General features: G+C 42.6%; 2 protein-coding genes across 2 annotated transcripts; one reads left to right on the top strand and one right to left on the bottom strand.

Moving 5' to 3' along the window:
- Positions 1-172: 172 nt before the first annotated feature.
- Positions 173-1,981, bottom strand: LOC139448690 (uncharacterized). The gene has a single exon (XM_071230241.1). It carries the CDS (start codon positions 1,979-1,981, stop codon positions 173-175), a length of 1,809 nt encoding a protein of 602 aa, XP_071086342.1.
- An 18,771-nt stretch (positions 1,982-20,752) lies between these two features.
- Positions 20,753-23,242, top strand: LOC139448689 (scavenger receptor class F member 1-like). Its single transcript, XM_071230240.1, has 3 exons — positions 20,753-20,809; positions 22,477-22,530; positions 22,632-23,242. Exons 1-3 carry the CDS (start codon positions 20,806-20,808, stop codon positions 23,240-23,242), a joined length of 669 nt encoding a protein of 222 aa, XP_071086341.1. The 5' UTR covers positions 20,753-20,805.
- The last annotated feature ends 288 nt before the right edge of the window (positions 23,243-23,530 follow it).

The following is a 23,530-nucleotide window of genomic DNA, read 5'->3' as shown; positions in this document are numbered from 1 at the left end:
AGGGCATGTAGGACTGGGTGGGGCAGGGCATGTAGGACTGAATGGGGCATGGCATGTAGGACTAGGGCATGAAGGACTGTGTGGGGCAGGGCACGTAGAACTGGGTGGGACGGGACATGTAGGACTGGGTGGGACAGGGCATGTAGGACTGGTTGGGGCATGGCATGTAGGACTAGGGCATGTAGGACTGGGTGGGACGGGACATGTAGGACTGGGTGGGACAGGGCATGTAAGACAAGGTGGGACAAGACATGTAGGACTGGGTGGGACAGGGCATGTAGAACAGGGTGGGACAGGACATGTAGGACAGGGTGGGACAGGACATGTAGGACTGGATGGGGCAGGGCATGTAGAACAGGGTGGGACAGGACATGTAGGACAGGGTGGGACAGGGCATGAAGGGCTGGGTGGGACAGGTCATGTCGGACAGGATGGGACAGGGCTTGTAGGACTTGATGGGACAAGACATGTAGGACTGGGTGGGACATGGTATGTAGGACAGGGTGGGATAGGGTATGTAGGACAGGATGGGGCAGGGCATGTAAGACGGGGTGGGACAGGGCATGTAGGACAGGGTGGGGCAGGTCATGTAGGACTGGGTTGGACAGGGCATGTAAGACGGGGTGGGACAGGGCATGTAGGACAGGGTGGGGCAGGTCATATAGGACTGGGTTGGACAGGGCATGTAAGACGGGGTGGGACAGGGCATGTAGGACAGGGTGGGGCAGGTCATATAGGACTGGGTTGGACAGGACATGTAGCACTGGATGGGACAGGGCATGTAGGGCTGTGTGGGACAGGGCATGTAGGTCTGGGTGGGACAGGGCATGTAGGACTCGTTGGGACAGGGCATGTAGGACTTGGTTGGACAGGGCATGTAGGGCTTGGTGGGACAGGTCATGTAGGACTTGGTGGGACAGGTCATGTAGGGCTGGGTGGGACAGGGCATGTAGGACTTGGTGGGGCAGGGCATGTAGGGCTGGGTGGGACAGGGCATGTAGGGCTGTGTGGGACAGGGCATGTAAGGCTTGGTGGGACAGGGCATGTAGGGCTTGGTAGGACAGGTCATGTAGGACTTGGTGGGACAGGGCATGTAGGGCTGGGTGGGACAGGGCATGTAGGGCTGGGTGGGACAGGGCATGTCGGACAGGATGGGACAGGGCTTGTAGGACTTGATGGGACAAGACATGTAGGACTGGGTGGGACATGGTATGTAGGACAGGGTGGGATAGGGTATGTAGGACAGGATGGGGCAGGGCATGTAAGACGGGGTGGGACAGGGCATGTAGGACAGGGTGGGGCAGGTCATGTAGGACTGGGTTGGACAGGGCATGTAAGACGGGGTGGGACAGGGCATGTAGGACAGGGTGGGGCAGGTCATATAGGACTGGGTTGGACAGGACATGTAGCACTGGATGGGACAGGGCATGTAGGGCTGTGTGGGACAGGGCATGTAGGTCTGGGTGGGACAGGACATGTAGGACTTGGTGGGACAGGGCATGTAGGGCTGGGTGGGACAGGTCATGTAGGGCTGTGTGGGACAGGGCATGTAGGACAGGGTGGGGCAGGTCATGTAGGACTGGGTTGGACAGGGCATGTAGGGCTTGGTGGGACAGGTCATATAGGACTGGGTTGGACAGGACATGTAGCACTGGATGGGACAGGGCATGTAGGGCTGTGTGGGACAGGGCATGAAGGGCTGGGTGGGACAGGGCATGTAGGACTCGTTGGGACAGGGCATGTAGGACTTGGTGGGACAGGACATGTAGGGCTTGGTGGGACAGGTCATGTAGGGCTTGGTGGGACAGGTCATGTAGGGATGGGTGGGACAGGGCATGTAGGGCTGGGTGGGACAGGTCATGTAGGGCTGGGTGGGACAGGGCATGTAGGGCTGGGTGGGACAGGGCATGTAGGACTTGGTGGGACAGGGCATGTAGGGCTGGGTGGGACAGGGCATGTAGGACTTGGTGGGACAGGGCATATGGGACTGGGGGGACAGGGCATGTAGGACTTGGTGGGACAGGGCATGTAGGGCTGGGTGGGACAGGGCATGTAGGGCTGGGTGGGACAGGGCATGTAGGGCTGGGTGGGACAGGGCATATGGGACTGGGGGGACAGGGCATGTAGGACTTGGTGGGACAGGGCATGTAGGGCTTGGTGGGACAGGGCATGTAGGCCTGGGTGGGACAGGGCATGTAGGGCTGGGTGGGACAGGGCATGTAGGGCTGGGTGGGACAGGGCATGTAGGGCTGGGTGGGACAGGGCATGTAGGGCTGGGTGGGACAGGGCATATGGGACTGGGGGGACAGGGCATGTAGGACTTGGTGGGACAGGGCATGTAGGGCTTGGTGGGACAGGGCATGTAGGCCTGGGTGGGACAGGGCATGTAGGGCTGGGTGGGACAGGGCATATGGGACTGGGGGGACAGGGCATATAGGATAGGGTGGAACAGAGTATGTGGGATAGTGTGGGACAGGACAGTTAAGATATGGTGGGACAGTCGCAGGGTATTCAGTTGAAAATGGCATGAGGATCAATTATTGGAAATATACATCTGGACATTCTCAGGAACATTATGAAGGTGTGTGATCTTAACACGAATCCTCTGACGTGCCGCATTCCATGTATTCAGGTTGCTGGAAGACGTCTGCGAGAACAATCACAGCTTCCTTACTCTCTTCACGAGACGTTGCACAGTTCTGGCCGACATATTCACCGTCGATTTCACAGTATGTGTGTAAAGATCCATACATCACGCTGAGAGTGTCAACCCGCCCAGGTCCAAAAGTTGACTGGTGACTTCTGATAACGTCCTCGTTGATTGTTCTGCTAACAAACATGCATTGCATTAGAAGACAGATGAATATAAGACCACGGACGTGTTTCATCACACAAAATAACGTTGTAGATGTGACTATGAGGGGTATTTTACCACGGAAATAGTATTGCAATAGTTGAAATAATATTGTGAAACAACAGCCAATAATACTACTAATACATATATTGCAATACCATGGCGATTCGTTGATCTCACTGCTTCATTTGGGTTGATGACAAAACTTAACACTTCCGCCAAAATATTCAACAGACTGCTTGGGAAGTTGCAAAGGAGAAATTGAGCTACATCTGCTTATTGCCTGTGATGTTAATGTATCAACGTTTTATAAACGGACACGGGCAAGCATTGCGTAGTTTAAACAACGCCCAACTGGCATGGTCGGGAAGACAGTTGTCACTGCACTCATCACCCCAAAGAGTTCCATAAAATCCAGGTTCACAGCCTGCTGTACATCCATTGATATAGGGTCTTAGGCAGTTTTTGGATGATTGTTCACATGTTGGACCAACATACGGCTGTTGACACACCTCACATGTTCCTGTTATCCTGTTGCATGACTTACATCTCCTGGAACAGTTCTTGCAGTCAGAACCATAGTAAGAGTCATGGCAACCAGAAAAACAAAATGAGCAAATGTTGCAATACCCATGGTTACATCCGTTCTGACACTGCGTACACGTTCTTCCAGGAGGAATACACTGACTATTGCACTTCAATCCACGATACCCTGGTTTACATTAAATAAAATGATAAAACGAAAAAATTTAAACAGATTAAGTGTACATGCATACATGAAGAACCTAAAAAATTATATCAAACGCCAATAATACGTATTAATAGCTTGGTTAGTCATCATTATTTCATTTTGCCCCTCTCATTATTATATCCAATTGTGTTTAGAATATTTGGACTAAAACAAAACATGAGCTTGTTGCCACTGATACGCGGACAAACGACCCACAGAAATAAATAGTTGAAAATAGATTTATTTCTCGGAAAATATTTTATGTTTGACATAAATTTTGAAGCCAAGAAAATATACAGTTAAAACAAATACACTATGTGATCCTCTACGATAGAAAAATATCACAACGAAATAGTCCCGTCCGCGCATGATGATATCACTCGCTGTTTAATAAAGGTACCGGTGTATTGCCACGTGGGGATTCCAAGAGGGATATAGGAGTGGTTCCTAGCAACCTATGCTCGTCCAAATGGATCTGGTGTCAGGCTCGGTGACTTGCTTCATTGCGTGTCATCGTTCTCCAAGTGATCACTGGATTGTCTGATCCAGAATTGAATATTTACAGGCCGTCTACATGTGGCTGGAATATTGTTGAGTGCGGCGTTGAATCCCCTGGATGTCGAGTTATTTTTCTGAACCACATAAATCTGAAAAGTGACATCTGGTGTATCGTTAGACATCAATGTTCTGTCAATCAAACGACCAAATACTATTCCAAGACCAAGAAAATTTCTTCTGTGTGCAGTTATATTTATTGGAAATATAATTCATGTTGTTAAAATAATATAGTCAGTTTTAGTTATATGATAAAATCAAAAGGCTATTCATTAAGCTATTTATATAACATATCAGTATTGAATATAACAATCCAAAGGAATTACGTACATTCTAAAACTTATGTAAAGGTAAGAAATATGGCATACGACACTAAATTCGTCCAGTTCTTCTGTAAATATTGTTTAAACAAACAGGAGATTATCAAAGATCCATTCGTTACAGGGGCTAGATCTACGTATGATATTATTTTGAACATCAATAAATATCCATATTGTAATTCATTGCGTGAAACTAATATGTAAAAGATATGCAAAATTTACATCATGATTGAAACTGTAAGCAGCAGGATAGAATGATCATGAGTACTTTTTTCACCCACCTTCACCTCAAAAAATAACCAAATATGCATTGCATTGTTTAGGTATGACATCACTACCGGTGACCGACTTGACGTGTTCACTGACAAAAGTTCTCGGGATTCTTGTTGACTGAGGATTTTTGTTTAACGAGTGATAGTATATATATATACATGTGTCGTGCATATGATCAGGAATAATTTGACAAACTGCGTATTGTTATTTACGTTTATGTTTTCCAATGCAACCAAGGTAATTAGTCAGATATGCAGATAAATACCGTCGTCGTTGTGCGCGATTTTGCGCCGGTCATGACACAGGACGGAAACTTTCACAATTTCTGTTGAATTTATCAAATCATTGTCATGTATCTAATTTAATTCCTTTATTCTTGCTACGATACCCTTCCCATTAACATGAATGGGTCTCTCAAAATAAGAGAAAATACTTCACAGTGTAAAATCAAAAGTTTGCTTTGTTAACATTTCAAACAAGTATAGTTTCCCGAGTGCAGTGTTTGTTTCCCACCTGATTTATGTCGCTTGATATCATCTAGATCATTTGCATCAGTGACAAAGACAGTTTGTCATTTGATGCTAAAGTGTATGGGTAATTCAGGGATGTATCGCAGCTGTGTGTGAAATGTATGTCACCTGCACACGCGAAACATGATTTTGTAAACACTATCCAATATGGCGGAAAATTCGAGTTTGCGTATTCTCTTTGGTGGATCAAATGTTTTTGTGACTGTGATTTTCACGCTGTATCGCGATTTTCCTGCACTTATCATCTTCCCGAGGCAAGGGAGTTAACTGACTTTAAAAGTCCAGTTTCCAACCTTGCCGAACTAGGCTGAATTTCTGGGCTTGATTGTAGCGCCGACAGTGGCTGTTACGAGTTATGACCCTTCTATGCCTAGCTCCTACGGACCAATCAGATTCAATCTCTCGTGTCACTTGCATTTGCTTCAACAAAATGGCGGCGCCCAGTCAAGACGATCTGATCGATAATCAAGATCTATATTGTGATAAAACGGGTCTTACATCGCGAAGTGCATCAAATCACGTGAGCACCTTGATTAAAAACATGAAAATATTTGGAATATATCTGTTGACAAAGAGTTGGCGGTGCAAATGATTAGCAAATCCTGCAATCGACCGAAATCTGCTTGACAGTTTTCAAACCGGATTTCGATTTCGTTGCGCGATTGTGATCGGACTATAGATTCCAGCCAAAACGTAACTCCATAATACCAGCCTTGTTCGGCAAGGGTGGAAACTTGACTTTTATAGTCAGTTAACTCACTTGCCTCGGAAAGATGGCACTTATATATATTTCCCATGTCTTCATGATCATGTTTGCCTCCTCAAAAATTGTACATATCTGGAAGTTAATCTTTAGTGGTACCACTGGATAGCTTATGTTCAGAGCTTTATACCTTACATATTCCGTATTGGTTTAGTAGTAAGTTTGCTATTTGGGTTTTCCCTTTGTTAAGAAATACACTTTAGTTCTCAGGTCTCCAGACTATAGCTTTCTCACGGCTGACCAGGAAAGGTTACCCTCTCCGACCCTCCGCCCACGCATAGGTTAGGTAAATTAGCTCAGATGTTAATTGGTCGCGGCCGCCTTAATTATCTGTCAATATCTTGTGAAAGTGTGATTTTATTTACTCTTTTTTTTAGTAGTAGTAGTAGTAGTAGTTCTAGTAGTAGTAGTAGTAGTAGTAGTAGTAGTAGTAGTAGTAGTAGAAGTACACTATACATTTATATACCGCAGGTATCCAGGTACTGGTCATTGCTCAAGTGCGGTTTAATTTGTTCCCCGATCAGTGGATCCGCATAGTATAAAAACGGCGTTCAAAGTTGAACTGTTGTGCGAAAGATGGTGGCAAAAGGAAGCTTTATCTCATGCTATGCAACTTCGGTAGATGGTGTTAAGAAACATTGTTGAAAAGTAGTTAATTATATGATGTTTACCCGTTCTCAGTATGTTTTAGATATATTAGACTGTTTACTATATCTAGGTGAGCTACAGTGCCTTGTCACTATTATTTCAGGATTTAGATCCATTCACTGATTCTTATTTGTTTGTAGAGACACGATGCGGAATGGGCTTTCAGATCCAGCTGATCATTGTTCTTCTGTTCTGTCAACTTCTGAGTGAGTATTTCTATGCATGACAGAAACTATTTTTCCTTTCATATAATGTATTGGAGGATACTTTTGAGCTGAGAAATGTCCATTACCTATAATTCATCGGGTAAACATTTATGTATGAATGTCCCAGTCATCCGCTATTAAGTGCAGGTTAAGATGTCTCTGGTCTCAAAGTACAAACGTTTACCCAACAATGACCTCTGAAATTCGAATTCCGATAAGATTTTAAACATGGCCACAACGGCAGCAGATATATCAATCATGTTAGTTACTTAGCCAAACTAACTCTATGTAGGCTGTTGTTGTTTTTAATTATTTGACATTCTTATTTTATGATAAGTTTGGTTTTAGATTATTCAGAATCTTTTCAACATTCGACATATAAAACATATATCAGTAGGTGAGTAACAGAGGTCGAGGCTATACTCTTCCACAGAAAGAAAGCTATGGGCTTCACACATTGTACCCATGTCGGGAATCGAACCCGGGTCTTCGGCGTGACGAGCGAACGCTTAAAACACTAGGCTACCCGACCGCCCCTTGGATTGTGTGTTTAACGTTTTTACGCATGCATGTGCACAAAGTCAAGCGTCATGAAGCCTTTTCAAGAATGATCTGTTTATACGTAACCAAATAATAATAAGGTAATTCATTTAAGTATGTGCAATTATTTTATTGAGGGATTTCCCATCTTTCCTTTCACATATGTGCGAAAAACTCAGAAGGTACATTGTTGTCGCATTGTTGCAATGTCTCCAGGCAAAGATAATGAATCAATGAACGATGGTAGGGTTGGTTTCCGGGCCGTAACTTGAAAACCGTTCAACATATTTCAACGAAACTTGGTATATGAATTGTTCATCAGCTTAACTGGTGCTTTTAGCTATTTTCAAATATTTCAAGACTTTACGTTTATTTCCATAGAAACAATTTGGACTTAGTCTCTGACAACTCTAGTCTTCGTTTCCGAGCCATTACTCTCACTCTAATGAATATCATGAAACAATACATGTGCAATATCAGCCTGTTAAACTATTGCCATTTCATATTTTTAATTTTTAATTTCTTTTATATCTTTCCATAAAACCAATTTGGACTTAGCCTCAAACAAGCAGCGTTTGTTTCCCGCCAAGCTTCTACAGCTAATGAATATTTCTGCGTGAAATCATTATCTTTCCGGGCTATTGTTAATGAGTGAGTGAGTACGGTTTTCGACGCTTTTAGCAATATTCCAGCAATATCACGGCGGGGGACACCAGAAATGGACATCACACATTTTACCCATATCGGGAATCGAACCCGGGTTTTCGGCGTGACGGGCGAACGCTTTAACCACTAGGCTACCCGACCGCTCCTATTATTAATGAATATTCATTTACCATCAGCTGAAGTGTTGCATATTGCAAACAATTATTTCTCACGTTTTCTTATGAACAGCAGTGTTCGCACCGAGTTGACAACATAACTCAAATATGTCCATACAAATTGACTGTTTGTCAGCCCTGGTCTACCATGTATATTGTTACTGTGACCTACTGTTTTTCAGTTTATTATAATGCTCTTGCTTAACGTGACACGCCATGCTGTCATACATTTTATGATGTTCATATATCTGCATTAATCAGAATCAGAATCAGACTAGTATTTTGGCTATTGTTGTTGTTGTTTCGGATTTGTAAACACATTTATAGTCATAACATTTAATGTATCAAAAGTAAGGAGGGCGGAGTCATTTGTTGTTATGAGCAAAACCCAATTCTAGTTAAACTGCGCATTTTTTTTAAAATCCACTTATTCTTTTTCAATTTCAATGAGTATACGACAATACAAGTACCAATGATAATACGTTTAACATATGATATATTTGGGATTACAAAATATTGCCCAATATAATATGTGTTACATTTGACCACTTTCTATAAGGCATTGTCTATTTATAGATAATATAGGTTGCTTTTCCCAAAATGGAAACCTCTTTGATCGTATCTTTAGAAATTATTTCATATATATTTAATGTCGGTATCGTTTTCATAAACAAACTTGTTTTGACAGCAATACACAAACTCTTTGTATACCTATTTAATTTAATTCCGGTCCCAAACAGCTTTAAAGATCGATGAGGGGGCACCTTTGGCATAGTCGTGTCACGCGGCGCATTTCGCTGCGTAGTGTTGCGTCCCCTTTGAAACCTATGATCGTGGGTTCGAATCCCCAATTCGCTCGGATTATGTTTCTCGGTTTTTCAGCACCACTGCTTCTACACATTGTCTGATCTTTGGACCCATGTCTTCAAGATGCGAATTAAAATCATAATTATAATTTCAAAACTTTCGTCATGGTCAAGGTATCCGTTCCCTTGAATGATATTAAGTAGAACGGGTCCTCCATTCTCAGGCAATAGAGTGTGCAGATTTCCCACGTCCCCAAATCGTGACAGAAACCTATGATTGTGGGATCAAATCCCGGATTGGCCCTGATTACGTTTCTAGGTTTGTCAGCACCAAACGTCCGGGGAGTCCGAGCAAAGTGATAACCGTCTTAACAGCCTTGAAATGCGACATTAAACTAAACTCTCTCACTCAGTCAAATCGATTATATCCTTTTTGATAAAGACGTGTAGGTAAATTAAGATACGAATATTGTGTTTATACATAATACATCAACCTTTAGATATTCGGAGTGACGATCACAGGTAACAAAATAGTGATGAAAAGTATATGCATGGATCACTGAAAATCAGTGATGACAACAGGTATATGCGAGTTTTACATCTCATTTGATCAACCAAATCGTACATACACTACTACTGCCACCATATAAGAATGTATGTATACAAAAAGACTTTTTTTTCATTATTACATCTACACGCTTGACTATCCACATCTGTAAGCCTTGAATACCAAACACGTCTTCTTAATCTTTTCAGCACTTGACGGACAATCGGTAAGCTGTCCTGCATCTGTACATAAAGAGTATTGTAACAGCAACTGTCCTCCACACTGTGCCCTTGTTGACGATAAATACTCACTCTGTGACAATAAAACAGGAGAGTGTTATGTGGGGTGTAAACCTGGCTGGTACGGATCAAGTTGTCAGCATCCCTGTAGCAAGAACTGCTTCACCAATATATGTAACCAACATAACGGACATTGCACCACCACCTGTAAAGCCAAGTACAGCGGAAATTTTTGTGAAGTAGACACAAATGAGTTTATGGGTATTAATTTAAAATACTTATTGCAACACATACATTGTGAAAATATCAACCTGAAACATGACCTAACAGTACACGGTGACCGAACATTTGATATTATTTTTTAAATTATTATTATTATTATTTTATTTAGTGGGGAGAGGTGGGGCGCGTTTTTAGATATATGTTTCTCCCCGAAGATACCGAGACGAATTGTTCGCTGGGCATGCTAAATGTTTGAAAAGATGTTTAACTAAAACAAATCGAACAAAAAACTACAAATCGGTAACTGGCCATTCTGATTACAAACTTCAATTTCACATACACATCATATTGTACAATTTATGTTCCATGCTTGTGAAGAAAAGGGTGACATTACGTGTTTCTTCTTACTTTGTTTCAGTGTGTGAGTCAACTGAAGGTGGTTTACTTCTGCTTCTGGGATATCCGGTCCTTATAGTTTCAACCATAGTTTTCATGTACGTTATCTTACACTAGCAAATGTAAACTTATCACTTTTAACTATAGCTTTCTAGAAATAGCAACATGGTTAGAATCGATATACCTGGAATATTGCTGAGTGCGGCGTTAAACAACAAACAAACAAACGAGGTAGGCGTGTACTAGCGGTGAAGCGCACTGGCTACGCAAGCTGCCATGGTGGCCGTGTACGAAAGTGTTCACTGCGCGTGCTGAATTAGATGTTTTTTTCAACAGCTAACAGTCCTGCATGGATCTCAGTTTAGGATGTGGTTCGCAGTTATATATACTAGCCACATAAAGAAACTGTGCACGGAGAAAATATATTCTGGATTGAAATACAACACAGCACGAACAAAATGATGCAGACGCTGTAGCAGCTGAATGATCAGACCATAAGAAAATGTCAACGGGACCTGAACAACATCTGTTACGATGACGTCAGAAGATCAAAATGGAGTAGGGGGTCAAACGACAAAGTCACAAAGTCAATAACGGGTATGACCACCCTGTGCGTGAATCACAGCAGTGCATCGGCGACGCATGGAGTCCAAATGGGCATGGAAGGCCTGGGGAATGGCCTGCCATATCCTCCTCAAATCCTGTGCCAAGTCACGGACGTTATCTGGAGGATGCGGAAGACGACGCAGACGGCGCTCCATTTCATCCCACACATGCACTGTTGGGGAGAGATCTGGAGAAATTGCAGGCCATGGCAGTAACATGACATTGTTATGGTGAAGGAAATCCATTGCGACCCTAGCCGTGTGAGGACGAGCGTTGTCCTGTTGAAATGTCAATCCCGGCGATGACGTTGCAGGAAAGTAATGACCACAGGCCTCAGAATCTGATCTCTGTAGCCAACACCGGTGAGATTGCCCTGAACAACCACCAAAGGGGTTCGGTGCCGTGCTGTTATCCCACCCCAAATCATCACAGAGCCACCTCCAAAACGATTCCTCTCCACAATACAGTTGTGTGCATAACGTTCCCCCAAACGCCGGTAGACACGTTGGCGCCCGTCACTGTGGGAAATGTTGAACCTCTTTTCATCTCTAAAGACAACATTTCTCCACCATATTCGAGGTTGGCGAACATGATTTCGACACCATCTTAGACGGTTGACTCGGTGACGGTTTGTCAGGATGGGAAGTATGGCAGGGCGTCGTGGTCGAATCCCGTACTGACGTAAACGATTCCTGACAGTGTTGGGATGGATACGGCGCAGTCCAGGAATTGTCTGTGACGTCGTTACTGCCGTTTGGGATCCTGTGTCGGAGATGTGTCACTCGAATCCATCTGTCCTGTCTTGGCGTCGTTACTCGGGGACGTCCTGAACGTGGGTGGTCGGCAACGTCATTTGTGTTCTGATAACGCCTCACCAATGCCGATATCGTGTTACGATGGCATTGGAAATGTGTTGCCACCTTTTGTTGCCTCATTCCCGCTCGGATCATTCCAATGGCTTCATGACGCTGTGCAGCTGTCAATCTTGGCATAATTTGCTTGTGATATGCTTGTGTCTGCGCCTGAGAAGTTTTGAATTTTTGAATGACCACAGATCATGCTTTCCAAAGTAACAGCGAAATTTGAGTTGCACATGCTGTGTTCAGCTGCACAGGATGCACGTGCAGTAACACATTGCACGTCAATAGGCCCCCATCAATGACGTCATATCGCATGGCACGTGCATGAGCGTTTGAATGTCTCCAATAATTGCTGTGTTCAAACCTATATTTCATATATGGACGGTGTGCCCTTATATCTATATTTTCTCCGTGCACAGTTTCTTTATGTGGCTAGTATATATCATCGAAAGAATGAACCTATGCAAAAGGCCGATGCGCGAAGGCTTCGTCCAGCCATTTAAGCCCAAAACGAAATTACTGAATTAAGAATTGACTTTCACTTTGTGTGAGTTCATTGGAGTATGAACCTTCATAGATTGAGGGCAAAACTGTATGAGCGATGCGACGATGTTCATACAATTTGGCCCTCACTCTATGAAAGTTCATACTCCAATTAACTCACACAAAGTGAAAGTCAATTCTTACACTTTTTTATCACAATTTCTTACCTCAAAGGATGTAGGCCAAGATCTATACACAATTTTATCTAGTACGTGTGACTTCATGTTTACACTGACAGCCATACAACAACCAGCTACGTATATCACAGAATAAAATAGTTCCTCAAAAAGAAAGGTGACATGACCATATGGATGCTCAGCTTGCTCTTCAGAAACATCTTGTGCAACACATGTATTCAAATAATATCACCATTAAATCACCATCACCATTACCCCAGTAAGCCAGTCACAATGACAGCGCGTCGTATACATTTACATCAAGTACAAGACGTCAAAATGGCCGACGCGATAAACGTGTTGGGAGAGATTTCGGGAGTTGCCAATGAACCCATGGCGGTTACATGTTTTAGTCATCGTTGATCAAGTGGCCGATCATTAAAAGGTGATAAAAGATGTGTCAAATAGATCCTAAGGTAAACTCATAGATTGCTTTGGACTCTCACTGTCAGCCTAGACACGGATCGAGTCGATAGTTTGGATGTGCATTTCTTCGTTTCGTTCCCTAGGATTGGTCGTAGCGAGGATATTCGTGAACGATCGTGCATTCAAACTCTCTTAAGTTTCTCAGTGTATACTACAACGCTCAGTTCCAAATTAAAGGGTCTTAATGATCAGAAAGAACGCTTCTGTATGTAATCGTGCTAGGGAATTCCCAGGGGTTTCCCCAGGAATGTGGAAGTAGTCCGTCAGTGTTTACGTCATTTCAAGAACTGTGTCGTTCTTACACGTCAATTTCGCGGTCAGGTGACCGACCTCTCGTCCAATTGAAAACCAGTATATCGTGTTAACTTCAAATTAAAAAAATGATTGTATGTTAACGACCAATATTACAGATATAACATACTATGTATAAATGAAAGGCACGTGCTAAAATGTCAATCAGTTCCCAAGTGTAAATGATTAATGTTAGGATACACTTGTGAACGACGAGATTTAGGTGCCATGGCATGCTGCTCGTTATGTTCCATCGTAGCTACCCACAGTGAAATAATTGAATACTCTCCGACATAATACTTACAGGTCTGGCAGTCACAACCACCAATCTAAGATCTATATAACACCCTATGCACAGTTTCTTGTGGGGCCTAGCATAATGCCATACAGCTGAGATATTGCTAACTGCGGTGAAAAGCTACTTCCTCATCATATTTAATCTCATACAATCTTATTTGAAACTAATATTGATATTAATTACAATTTCATTAACAGGACATTAATTAATAAGTAAGTGACAAATTACCGTGGACCAAGGAAAGAAGTATTTACAGGTTGTTCTGGGTTGAATTTGGTTCTTGTGTGAGATTTCAAAAACGAGTTTTTGAGAATCCGCTTGGCTTCTGATAGATTCAAGAGAACAGACAGCGTGATGATCCATTGCTGACATGATGTCATTATGGACCCACATCAGTGCTGTTTCTGTGCTTTTGATTTAAAACAGACTGTATTGCACAGACAGTTCTCGGGGAGATGCTCAAACCGTCTATTGGACATGTGGAGATAAAGGGCAGGTTGGAGGCTGCCCTGAAGTTCTTGCTTTCATCAGGGTAAAACCTTGGTTTCTTCAACAGTGGAGTAACTGAGATCTGCTTAAAAACGCTTGGTACACGAGAGGAAACCACCGATGTGTTGATAATGTCCAGCATTGGCTCAATCAAGTGGTCAGGTGTTGTGCTCATTAGCTGTCCTGGCTTTGCATCCAGTGAAGAAGATTTGGACTTCGCTCGCTGATTTGAAAAGATCAAATGCTTTGCCACTAAATTTTGGTTTCAAGTTCATTACGAATTGTTTCGATTTTAGTATGAAACAAATCGGCGAATCGATTAGCTTTTTGAGCTGGCTTGTTGTGCTCTGGACGATTGTACTTTGTTTGTGGTGTATAAACTAGTGTCCAAAAGAAACGATACCACCTGTTTGCAACGACATAAAAGAAAAACTAAACAATGCAGAAGTTTAGGATTGGTGTTATGCTTTTGAGAAATGCTTTCACAACATCTGTACAAAAATTTCATTTCAATACAATCTGTACAACCAATATGACAAGCCTTTAAAGATGGGTGGGGTCGAAAAATGAACATTTGGTTAGAGCGCTGATCACAGAAACAACGGGAAATGTCACACCACACGTCTCAAAGTCAAGTCAGTAGCGGGTATGTCCACCGTGAGCATCAATACATGCCAGAACACGCCTACGAACTGATGACGTCAAACGTCTGATGACGTTGGGAGTGATGCGTTGCCATTCCTCGAGGAGACATCGTTCCAAGTCCTGGACGTTGACTGGAGGCACACGGCGACGTCGGATTTGCCGATCGAGGTGGTCCCATAAGTGCTCGATGGGATTCATGTCCGGTGAACATGCGGGCCATGGCAAAACATGTACGTTGGCGTTGGCAAGGAAGTTCTGTGTCAATCTTGCTGTGTGTGGCCTTGCATTGTCATGTTGGAAAAGGAGTCCACGAGGCTGTTGCTGAATAAAGGGCACCACAACAGGCCGTAGGATGTCATCAAGATAACGCTGTGCATTCAGGTTTCCACGAATTACGACAAGCATCGTTTTGACGTCACCACATATGCCACCCCAAACCATCAACCCTCCACCTCCAAACGGCCGGACCTGTTGGATACAGTTAGGCGCCAAACGTTCACCAAATCGTCGGTATACAAGCTTCCGTCCATCGTTTCTGAAGATGAGGAATCTGCTCTCATCAGAGAACATAACACGTGCCCAGTCCCGCCGTTGCCAACGTCGAACTCGCCTGGCCCAGATCAGTCTGTTGTTCCGGTGTCGAGGCGTCAGGAGCGGTCCGCGGTAGGGATGATGTGGCCGGATACCATACTGCCGTAGTCTCCTGTAGACGGTCTGTCGACTGATCCTGTGTCCCAGTGCTGTAGCCGCCGTGGACGTCGCTGTTACGGTGCGGTTCCTCAGGTGTAATACCCGGATGTAACGATCTTCACGGGGCGTGGTTACTCGTGGTCTTCCACTCCTGGGCCTGTCTGACGTCTGACCTGTTTGACGTTACCGCTGCATCAACCTGGTGATAGTGATACGTGCACAGCCCAACCTTCTGGCGACGTCGACGTGTGACGCTCCTTGTTGGACCATTCCAACGGCTCTCTCTCTCTCTCTCTCTCGATGGCTGTCAAACGTGGCATATCTTGTGTTCTTTTTGTTGCTGTGATATCAACGTATCTGATCAGCCGTTTTATACAGTTTTTCTGCACGTGCAGAACATGCTAGAGAGGGAAATGTCACTTTCACGAAATTTACGTATTTTCCCAGAAGTGATCACGTGTTCCCGGTATTTTTTATCGACTATGCTGTGTTTGGGATGTGCAATGCGAATTGGGATGTGCAATACGAATTGGCATGTTTTCATACTTGACAATTCACTTAGTAAAAAACAATTTTGAAAATAAGTTGGTATCGTTTCTTTTGGACACTAGTTTATTATATGAATGGATCACCGAAAGTCATGACACGACTGACGGTCTTCACACGAGTGGCGTATTAATCACAAAGCATGTGACTAATTCTCTAACATCTAACACTTTACAAAGGACAAGGTTGAATTATCATTTGTAATTTACTTCTATACAAGTTTATTATTTTATAGCATCCATGCATGATACAACTGTGACAGTGAAATAAAATGTCAACTAATTGTCGTTCAAGGCTGGTGCGCGTAATGTGTTTAAACTTTATCAAAAACAAACACATCCACCGTTTTTAAAAGTTTTTGATTTGCATCAAAACATAGTTTGAAATAAAAGAAAAAAAATCAATATCTGAATGGTTGTTTCGTCCTTTTATACATTTCAGGTTGCTGTATTGTCGACAAAGGAGAGGTGAGTTTAAACCACAGCATCTGTGTTTATTATTAGCTGTAATGTATCACTATATAGGTTAAGTATTACAAAGGTTGTTTCCGTATAAAGAGTTGTATAAAGGACTTTTTTTAAAGAAAACGAAAAGTTTATCATCTTATCTCGTATCATCGTATAGTTTGTATTAGAATGAATATATGAGCAAAACAATTTCACTTCATGTAATTACATGTTTTGCTGGTCAATAATGGTTTTCAAATTCTGCATAAACAGGCAGACCGCTCTACTTGCAATCAAAAGTTAATACCATATGAAAGTGAGCCGGGAAGCTTCGTAACTCCTGACAATTTGGCTTGCAATCACATTTCAGTGGTGAGGCTCGGAAACTTGGCTGATTGGATACCAGCGTACCCCAACGTTGCTCATATATATGCAAAGTATCAATCAATGATTGCCTAGTAACGACATGATTACTTACTGGTCTTGTTCATATAGCTTGACTAGGGATGACTGCGGTTTTAAACCAAAAACACACAAATAATACTGGCCGATCTGAGTCGTTACTACTTGAAACTGTTTACAAATTGATTTACTTCAAATTAATATTTGTTAAATTTATCAACCTTTCAGTGTGTTGCAGAAATGTTAGTGATCTCCTTCATGTTGACTGATATATAAAACTGTTTAAAAGTAGGCTTTTCATGTTCTATTTGCTTATCATGAGTTAATATTATGCCAAAATGTAGATCTGCTGGTATTCTTTTGAGGTTACTCTCTTGGAAAAGTATAACTTATAAATAACATATAACTACAAGATTCCGTATATGTGATTTCAATCATACGGCCTACCTTTAGGTAAGTATAATGCTTGACTCAGTGGTGGGTAAAGGAAAGCAAGTGGCATTACCATACGCGGATATGTATGTATGTATGTGTGTGTGCGCGCGTGTGCGTGCACGCGCGCGAGTGCGTGCGTCATGTGTATGCATGTATGTAATAATATTACATGTACATTACAAGAACGGAGTCTTGTAGAAGTGTGTCAAATTTATGGAAATAAGAAAGTTTATATTAACACTACTGTAAAGACATATTTATTATGACCTTATGCCGATGTGAAGCGTCTTATCAACAAGGCCACACAGTTCCACTGAAAACAGCAAGAGAATCAATGCGTAACGGCTGTGCTAAAATTTGGTTGATGTGAATGTGTTTGTGAATGTGTTTAGCTACGTCACTACACTGCAACGCTGTAAGCTCATTATATGTTAAGGTGAGGTGAAATGAGAGTTAACGTCGCGTCCAAGATTATTGCACTTATATAGCGACGTACATGCACGTGTGTGTGTGTGTGTGTGTGTGTGTGTGTGTGTGTGTGTGTGTGTGTGTGTGTGTGTGTGTGTGTGTGTGTGTGTGGCTGCTTGTACTAGTCCGGACTGATGCCGATTTATAGTGCTAGCTCACTGAGATACCATGCCGCTGTTTAACATTAATACCCCACTCAGACACAATATACTGACTCCGAGCAGACCAGTCCTTGTTTTAGCCTCTTAATGCCGAGCGCCAGACAGGGTAATAACAAGTACCATCTTAACGTTTTTGTATGACGCGGCCGGGAATCGAACCCCGGACGCTCTACCACTAGACCACGGAGGCGGCCCATTACATGTTAATGATATCAGCGATGAACATGGCTGTGGGCTGAAATTGAGATAAAAAAATACATCGACATTTGGAAATTGTAATGTTTTCAGGAGTACTAGAGTGCTGAAATTCAACTAACAAATCTCTTTGACTTATACCAAAGCATATGCCAACCCTTATGACTTCATACTACCATATGTACTTTTGCGAAGGATTCTGTTGTTGATGTCATTTTAGTATTTCCGAAACCGCAGTATTTCAAGCATGACATCTCTATTGTAAACTTTAACATATACCAGTAATAAGGGAAACGAGGCTTAAGGACCCAGGTCTGTTCCACGTGTCGGTATCACATGTTGTAGCAAGTCTAATTACAGGGCAGTCATAATGCCCTTTTTACTGTACTAATATAAGTTCCCGTTTTTGTCAGGTATATCACTTGAGGCATACAAAAAGAATCGGTCTTATGCTTTAGTGTGTACCTCCATAGTATTTGATACATGCAGGTGATCTAAAAGCCAGTGACAACATAGCAATTGGTTTTCATGTATTTGTTCTTCTTTAAACAATATCATAATCTCACATATGGTTTTGTAATCGTCCAGTTAGTTATTATATCAAAATGCTACAACTAACTGTAAACTGATTTGTGTTTAACAGAACTATTGCGTTTGAAACAAACGAGACGCCAAACACTCTGATGGGTTTGTATGGCTTTTTGTATTTCAAAATATACCTGGAGTAAAAGTGACAACAAAACAGATAAAAATAGTTCTTTCTACTTCTGTGAGATTAGAGAAATCATATACGAAACGAGTAAAAGCAATGATCTTGTCGTAAACTTCCATTTTGTAAACAATGTTTACATTACCGTGTTGTGACATATGTGATCATTTGTAGGTGTGACAAAGAAGTCCCAAAGGAAGTGTGAATACCTTTTCAGTCTTCTTTTGGGTAAGTAAGTTTCTCAACATACTATCCACTATCCGCCTCCATAAAGGATTACGTATTCATTATCATGCCATTACATGAGTGATTCACATTTCGTATTTCAGTCTTCATCACTCCACTATTTGCCACTGAATGCGCACAATGTCTACACAACAAATGTGATAGCACTGGACTATGTATTAAAGGATGTAATGCAGGATTTGCAGATAAGTATTGTCAGCATGTCTGCCCGGAAACATGTCAACGGTCCAGATGTGAAGTGGGTGCTGCTGGTGCGATCGTGTGTTGTTTAGGTTGCATAGATGGATACCATGGTCCACGGTGTAACATCCCCTATGCAGATGGGTATAACCAATGCTTTCTAAGTCCCAGGAACGGTTCAAGTGAATATAAGACTAATCGGTTTTGGAATCACTGCAAGCATTCGTGTGAAGATAGATGTGTGTGTGTGTGCGCGCGCGTGTGTGTGCGTCCGTCATGTGTATGCATGTATGTAATAAAATTACAAGAACGGAATTTTGTAGAAGTGTGTCAAATAATGTGTGGAAATAAGAAAGTTTATATAAACACTACTGTAAAGACATGTTTATAATGACTTTATTTCCCATGTGAAGCGACGAAGAGTCTAATCAACTCAGTTCCATTGAAAACAGCAAGAAAATTGCTGCCATGTGCGTAACGGCTGTGCTAAAATTTTGTTGATGTGAATGTGTTTGGGGATTACCTGTTTAACTACGTCACTACACTGTAACGCTGTAAGCTCATTAAATGTAAAGGTGAGGTGAAATGGGGTTTAACGTCGCGTCCAAGATTATTGCACTTATATAGCGACGTACTTGCTCGTGTGTGTGTGTGTGGGGGGGGGGGGGGGGGGGGGGGGGGGGGGGGGGGTGGGGGGGGGGGGGGGGAGGGGGGGGCTGCTTGTACTAGTCCGGACTGATGCCGATTTATAGTGCTAGCACACTGAGGAGGTACCATGCCGCAGTTTAACATGAATACCCCGCTCAGACACAGTATACTGACTCCGAGCAGACCAGTCCTTGTTTTAGCCTCTTAATGCCGAGCGCCAGACAGGGTTATAACAAGTACCATCTTTTAACGTTTTTATATGACGCGGCCGGGGATCAACCCCGGACGCTCTACCACTAGACCACGGAGGCGGCCCATTACATGTTAATGATATCAGCGATGAACATGGCTGTGGGCTGAAATTGAGATAAAAAAATACATCGACATTTGGAAATTGTAATGTTTTCAGGAGTACTAGAGTGCTGAAATTCAACTAACAAATCTCTTTGACTTATACCAAAGCATATGCCAACCCTTATGACTTCATACTACCATATGTACTTTTGCGAAGGATTCTGTTGTTGATGTCATTTTAATATTTCCGAAACCGCAGTATGTCAAGCATGACATCTCTATTGTAAACTTTAACATATAATAAGGGAAACGAGGTTATGACGAGGTTTAAGGACCCAGGTCTGTTCCAAGTGTCGGTATCACATGTTGTAGCAAGTCTTATTACAGGGCAGTCATAATGCCCTTTCTACTGTACTAATAGAAGTTCCCGTGTTCCTTAGGTATATCATGTGACGCATACAGAAAGAATCGATCTTATGTTTCAACGTGTACCTCCATAATATTTGATACATGCAGGTGCAAGAACTTACACCCAAGAGCCAGGGACAGCATTGCAAAACGATTTGGAACACCAGTCACTGACGGGACACCAAACACAGTGATGGGTTTGTATGGCTTTTTCATTTCAAAATGTACATGGCGTAAAAGTGACAACATAACAGATAAAAAAGTACCTTTTACTTCTGTGATATAAGATTAAGGAAATCATAGACCATACGAGTCAAAGCAATGATCCCATCGTAAACTTCCATTTTGTAAACCATGTTTACATTATCGTGTCGTTACATATTTTCACATAAAAAAAGTCAAGCACAGAAATTGTCTGTATAGTAAATAAGAGTCACGAACATGATAAAATGGACAGAGTGAAGTTGAAAAAAGCATTATGTTTGTAAAAAGCAAAAAATAATTTTGAGCCAGAATGAAAGTTTATTTGAGATATGGTTGCCGTAACACTAGTACTGTTTTTACCACAACACAACACCAAAAATAAGTGTATCACTGCTAATCTTGTGCAATGATAAATTATTGCACATAATATATAAAAATGTTTATCAACGTCCATTAATGACATTCGCTTGACAAAAAGTTTAATAACGGGTGGGGCCACCGATTGCCCTCCAGTCAGACGTCGGATCATCTGAAGGGGAAATAGCGACCATTCCTGATGCAAAGCTGCTGCAAATAGATCCAGATTGTGTGGAGGAGGGTCCATTTCCTACGCCGAAGATTGTAACCAAATGTGCTCTATGGGGTTCAGACCTGTTGCAGGCCAAGATAGAGTTGCAATGGCGTTGTTTGCCAAATATGCAGTCACAACTCTTGAACACTGGGATCTAGCGTTATCGTCCATGAACAGAGCGGCATTGATGCCAGACAGCGGTTGTCAAAATGGGGAACAACAACTGGTTCCAGAACTTCCCGGATGTAACGTTCACCATTGAGACTGCCCCGTATAGTCACAAAGTCTTGGGGGTGTATGCTGTACCTTGGTGCCGCCACACTCTCGTTCGGCCATTTTCAAATGCAGCTGAAACCTGCTTTCATCTGACCAATGGACACGTCTCCATTTTCTGAGGTTCCACCCTTGGTGTGCCAAACACCATTGTAATCACAGTCACCGATGATGTTGTGCCAGTAGGGGGCGTTGGACGACTCTACGGGCCCTCTTAAACTATTCCGAAATGTTTGGCAAGACAGGCGTCTATGGGGTAACCAATTACGCCTCAGGTAGCTGCTCGTCGCAAATGGATTTCTTCGCACTAATCGCAGTAATATCCTGTTTTCACGTCCTTGCGTCACATGAAAGCGTCCTGTACGAGGCAGGTACTTCACTGAATTGGTTTGGGCGTGTTTTTGCACTAGTCGGCTGATTACTGAGTAATGGTAACCCAGTTGACGCCCAGTCGCCTTGAAAGACATCCCTGCGGCATGCATACCAATGATTCTCCATCTTAGTGCTTCACATAATCTCCTTGCCATTTTCAGACTTGACGATGACACAAACCAGTGCACACTGTTTTCAGTTCCAGTATTTGCTGTGTGAACTTACTGTCTTTTGCTGAGTGCTAGGGAGGCATGATGCACGTGCAAAACACGGGAAAATGGGACGTCACCATCACGCATGAACGGTCACATTATTCGGACAAAGCAACATTTATATCATAATTAGTATTGCCATCAACAATAAGCATTATGTTAGTGTACTATCATACATAATATATTAGGAGGTGCTTAACATTTTTATGTGTATATATGTGATCATTTGTAGGTGTGACAGAGAAGTCCCAAAGGAAGTGTGAATACCTTTTCAGTCTTCTCTTGGGTAAGTAAGTTTCTCAACATACTATCCACTATCCGCCTCCATAAAGGATTACGTATTCATTATCATGCCATTACATGAGTGATTCACATTTCGTATTTCAGTCTTCATCACTCCACTATTTGCCACTGAATGCGCACAATGTCTACACAACAAATGTGACAGCTCTGGACGATGCATTAAAGGATGTAATGCAGGATTTGCAGATAAGTATTGTCAGTATGTCTGCCCGAACACATGTCAACGGTCCAGATGTGAAGTGGGTGCTACTGGTGCGATCGTGTGTTGTTTAGGTTGCATAGATGGCTACCATGGTCCACGGTGTAACATCCCCTATGCAGATGGGTATAAACAATGCTCTCTAAGTCCCAGTAACGGTTCAAGTGAATATAAGACTAATCGGTTTTGGAATCACTGCCAGCATTCTTGTGAAGATAGATGTAAAGGGTTTGCTTGTGATGATCAAGGGGCGTGCTTGTCGACTTGTACTGATGGCAGATTTGGAGTAGACTGCAGCCTAACTTGCAGATCACATCAACAGTCATGCAAACAGGACAGCGGACAATGTGTGGAATGTAAACCTGGATACTACGGTGATGTCTGTGAGAAGCCATGTCCCAGCTGTTTACCTGTCTGGGAAGACAAGGTTCAGAGATGCAAACCTGGATGCATCATATGCACCGAGGAAGATAAAGGTAATGTCATTGTGCACTGAATATCACACATAATTGTTTTAGTCGAATGAGGGTTAATAATGCAGTATACTTTGAACACTTGTCATTTGCAATAATCAAAATAGCTATTTACGTCAAGGTTGACAGTTCACAGAGAAGCACTCATTTGTGTGTTGTAGGCAGCGTCAGCTTAAGCCATCAGTTAACATGTTAATCAAACGTGTAAGCCATAACCATTTTCAGTTTCAGTCTATCAGTGTTTCAATCTGACAAATGTGACAAACACTTTTTCCATAATGATAAGAACTCTAAGCAGAGTCCATTGGACG

This window comes from Haliotis cracherodii, unplaced genomic scaffold (genome assembly GCF_022045235.1).
Source record: "Haliotis cracherodii isolate W230 unplaced genomic scaffold, xgHalCrac1.p SCAF_7, whole genome shotgun sequence".
NCBI classification, from domain to species: Eukaryota; Metazoa; Mollusca; class Gastropoda; order Lepetellida; family Haliotidae; genus Haliotis; species Haliotis cracherodii.
Note: the sequence above shows the minus strand (reverse complement) of the source record. Positions and strands in the feature narration are given on the sequence as shown.

Coding starts and splice junctions, on each gene's coding strand:
- LOC139448690 (XM_071230241.1), bottom strand. CDS start 1,981: ATGCCCTGTCCCACCAAGTCCTACATGCCCTGTCCCACCCAGCCCTAC.
- LOC139448689 (XM_071230240.1), top strand. Junction 22,531..22,631: donor CCTTTTCAGTCTTCTCTTGG/GTAAGTAAGTTT, acceptor TTCGTATTTCAG/TCTTCATCACTCCACTATTT.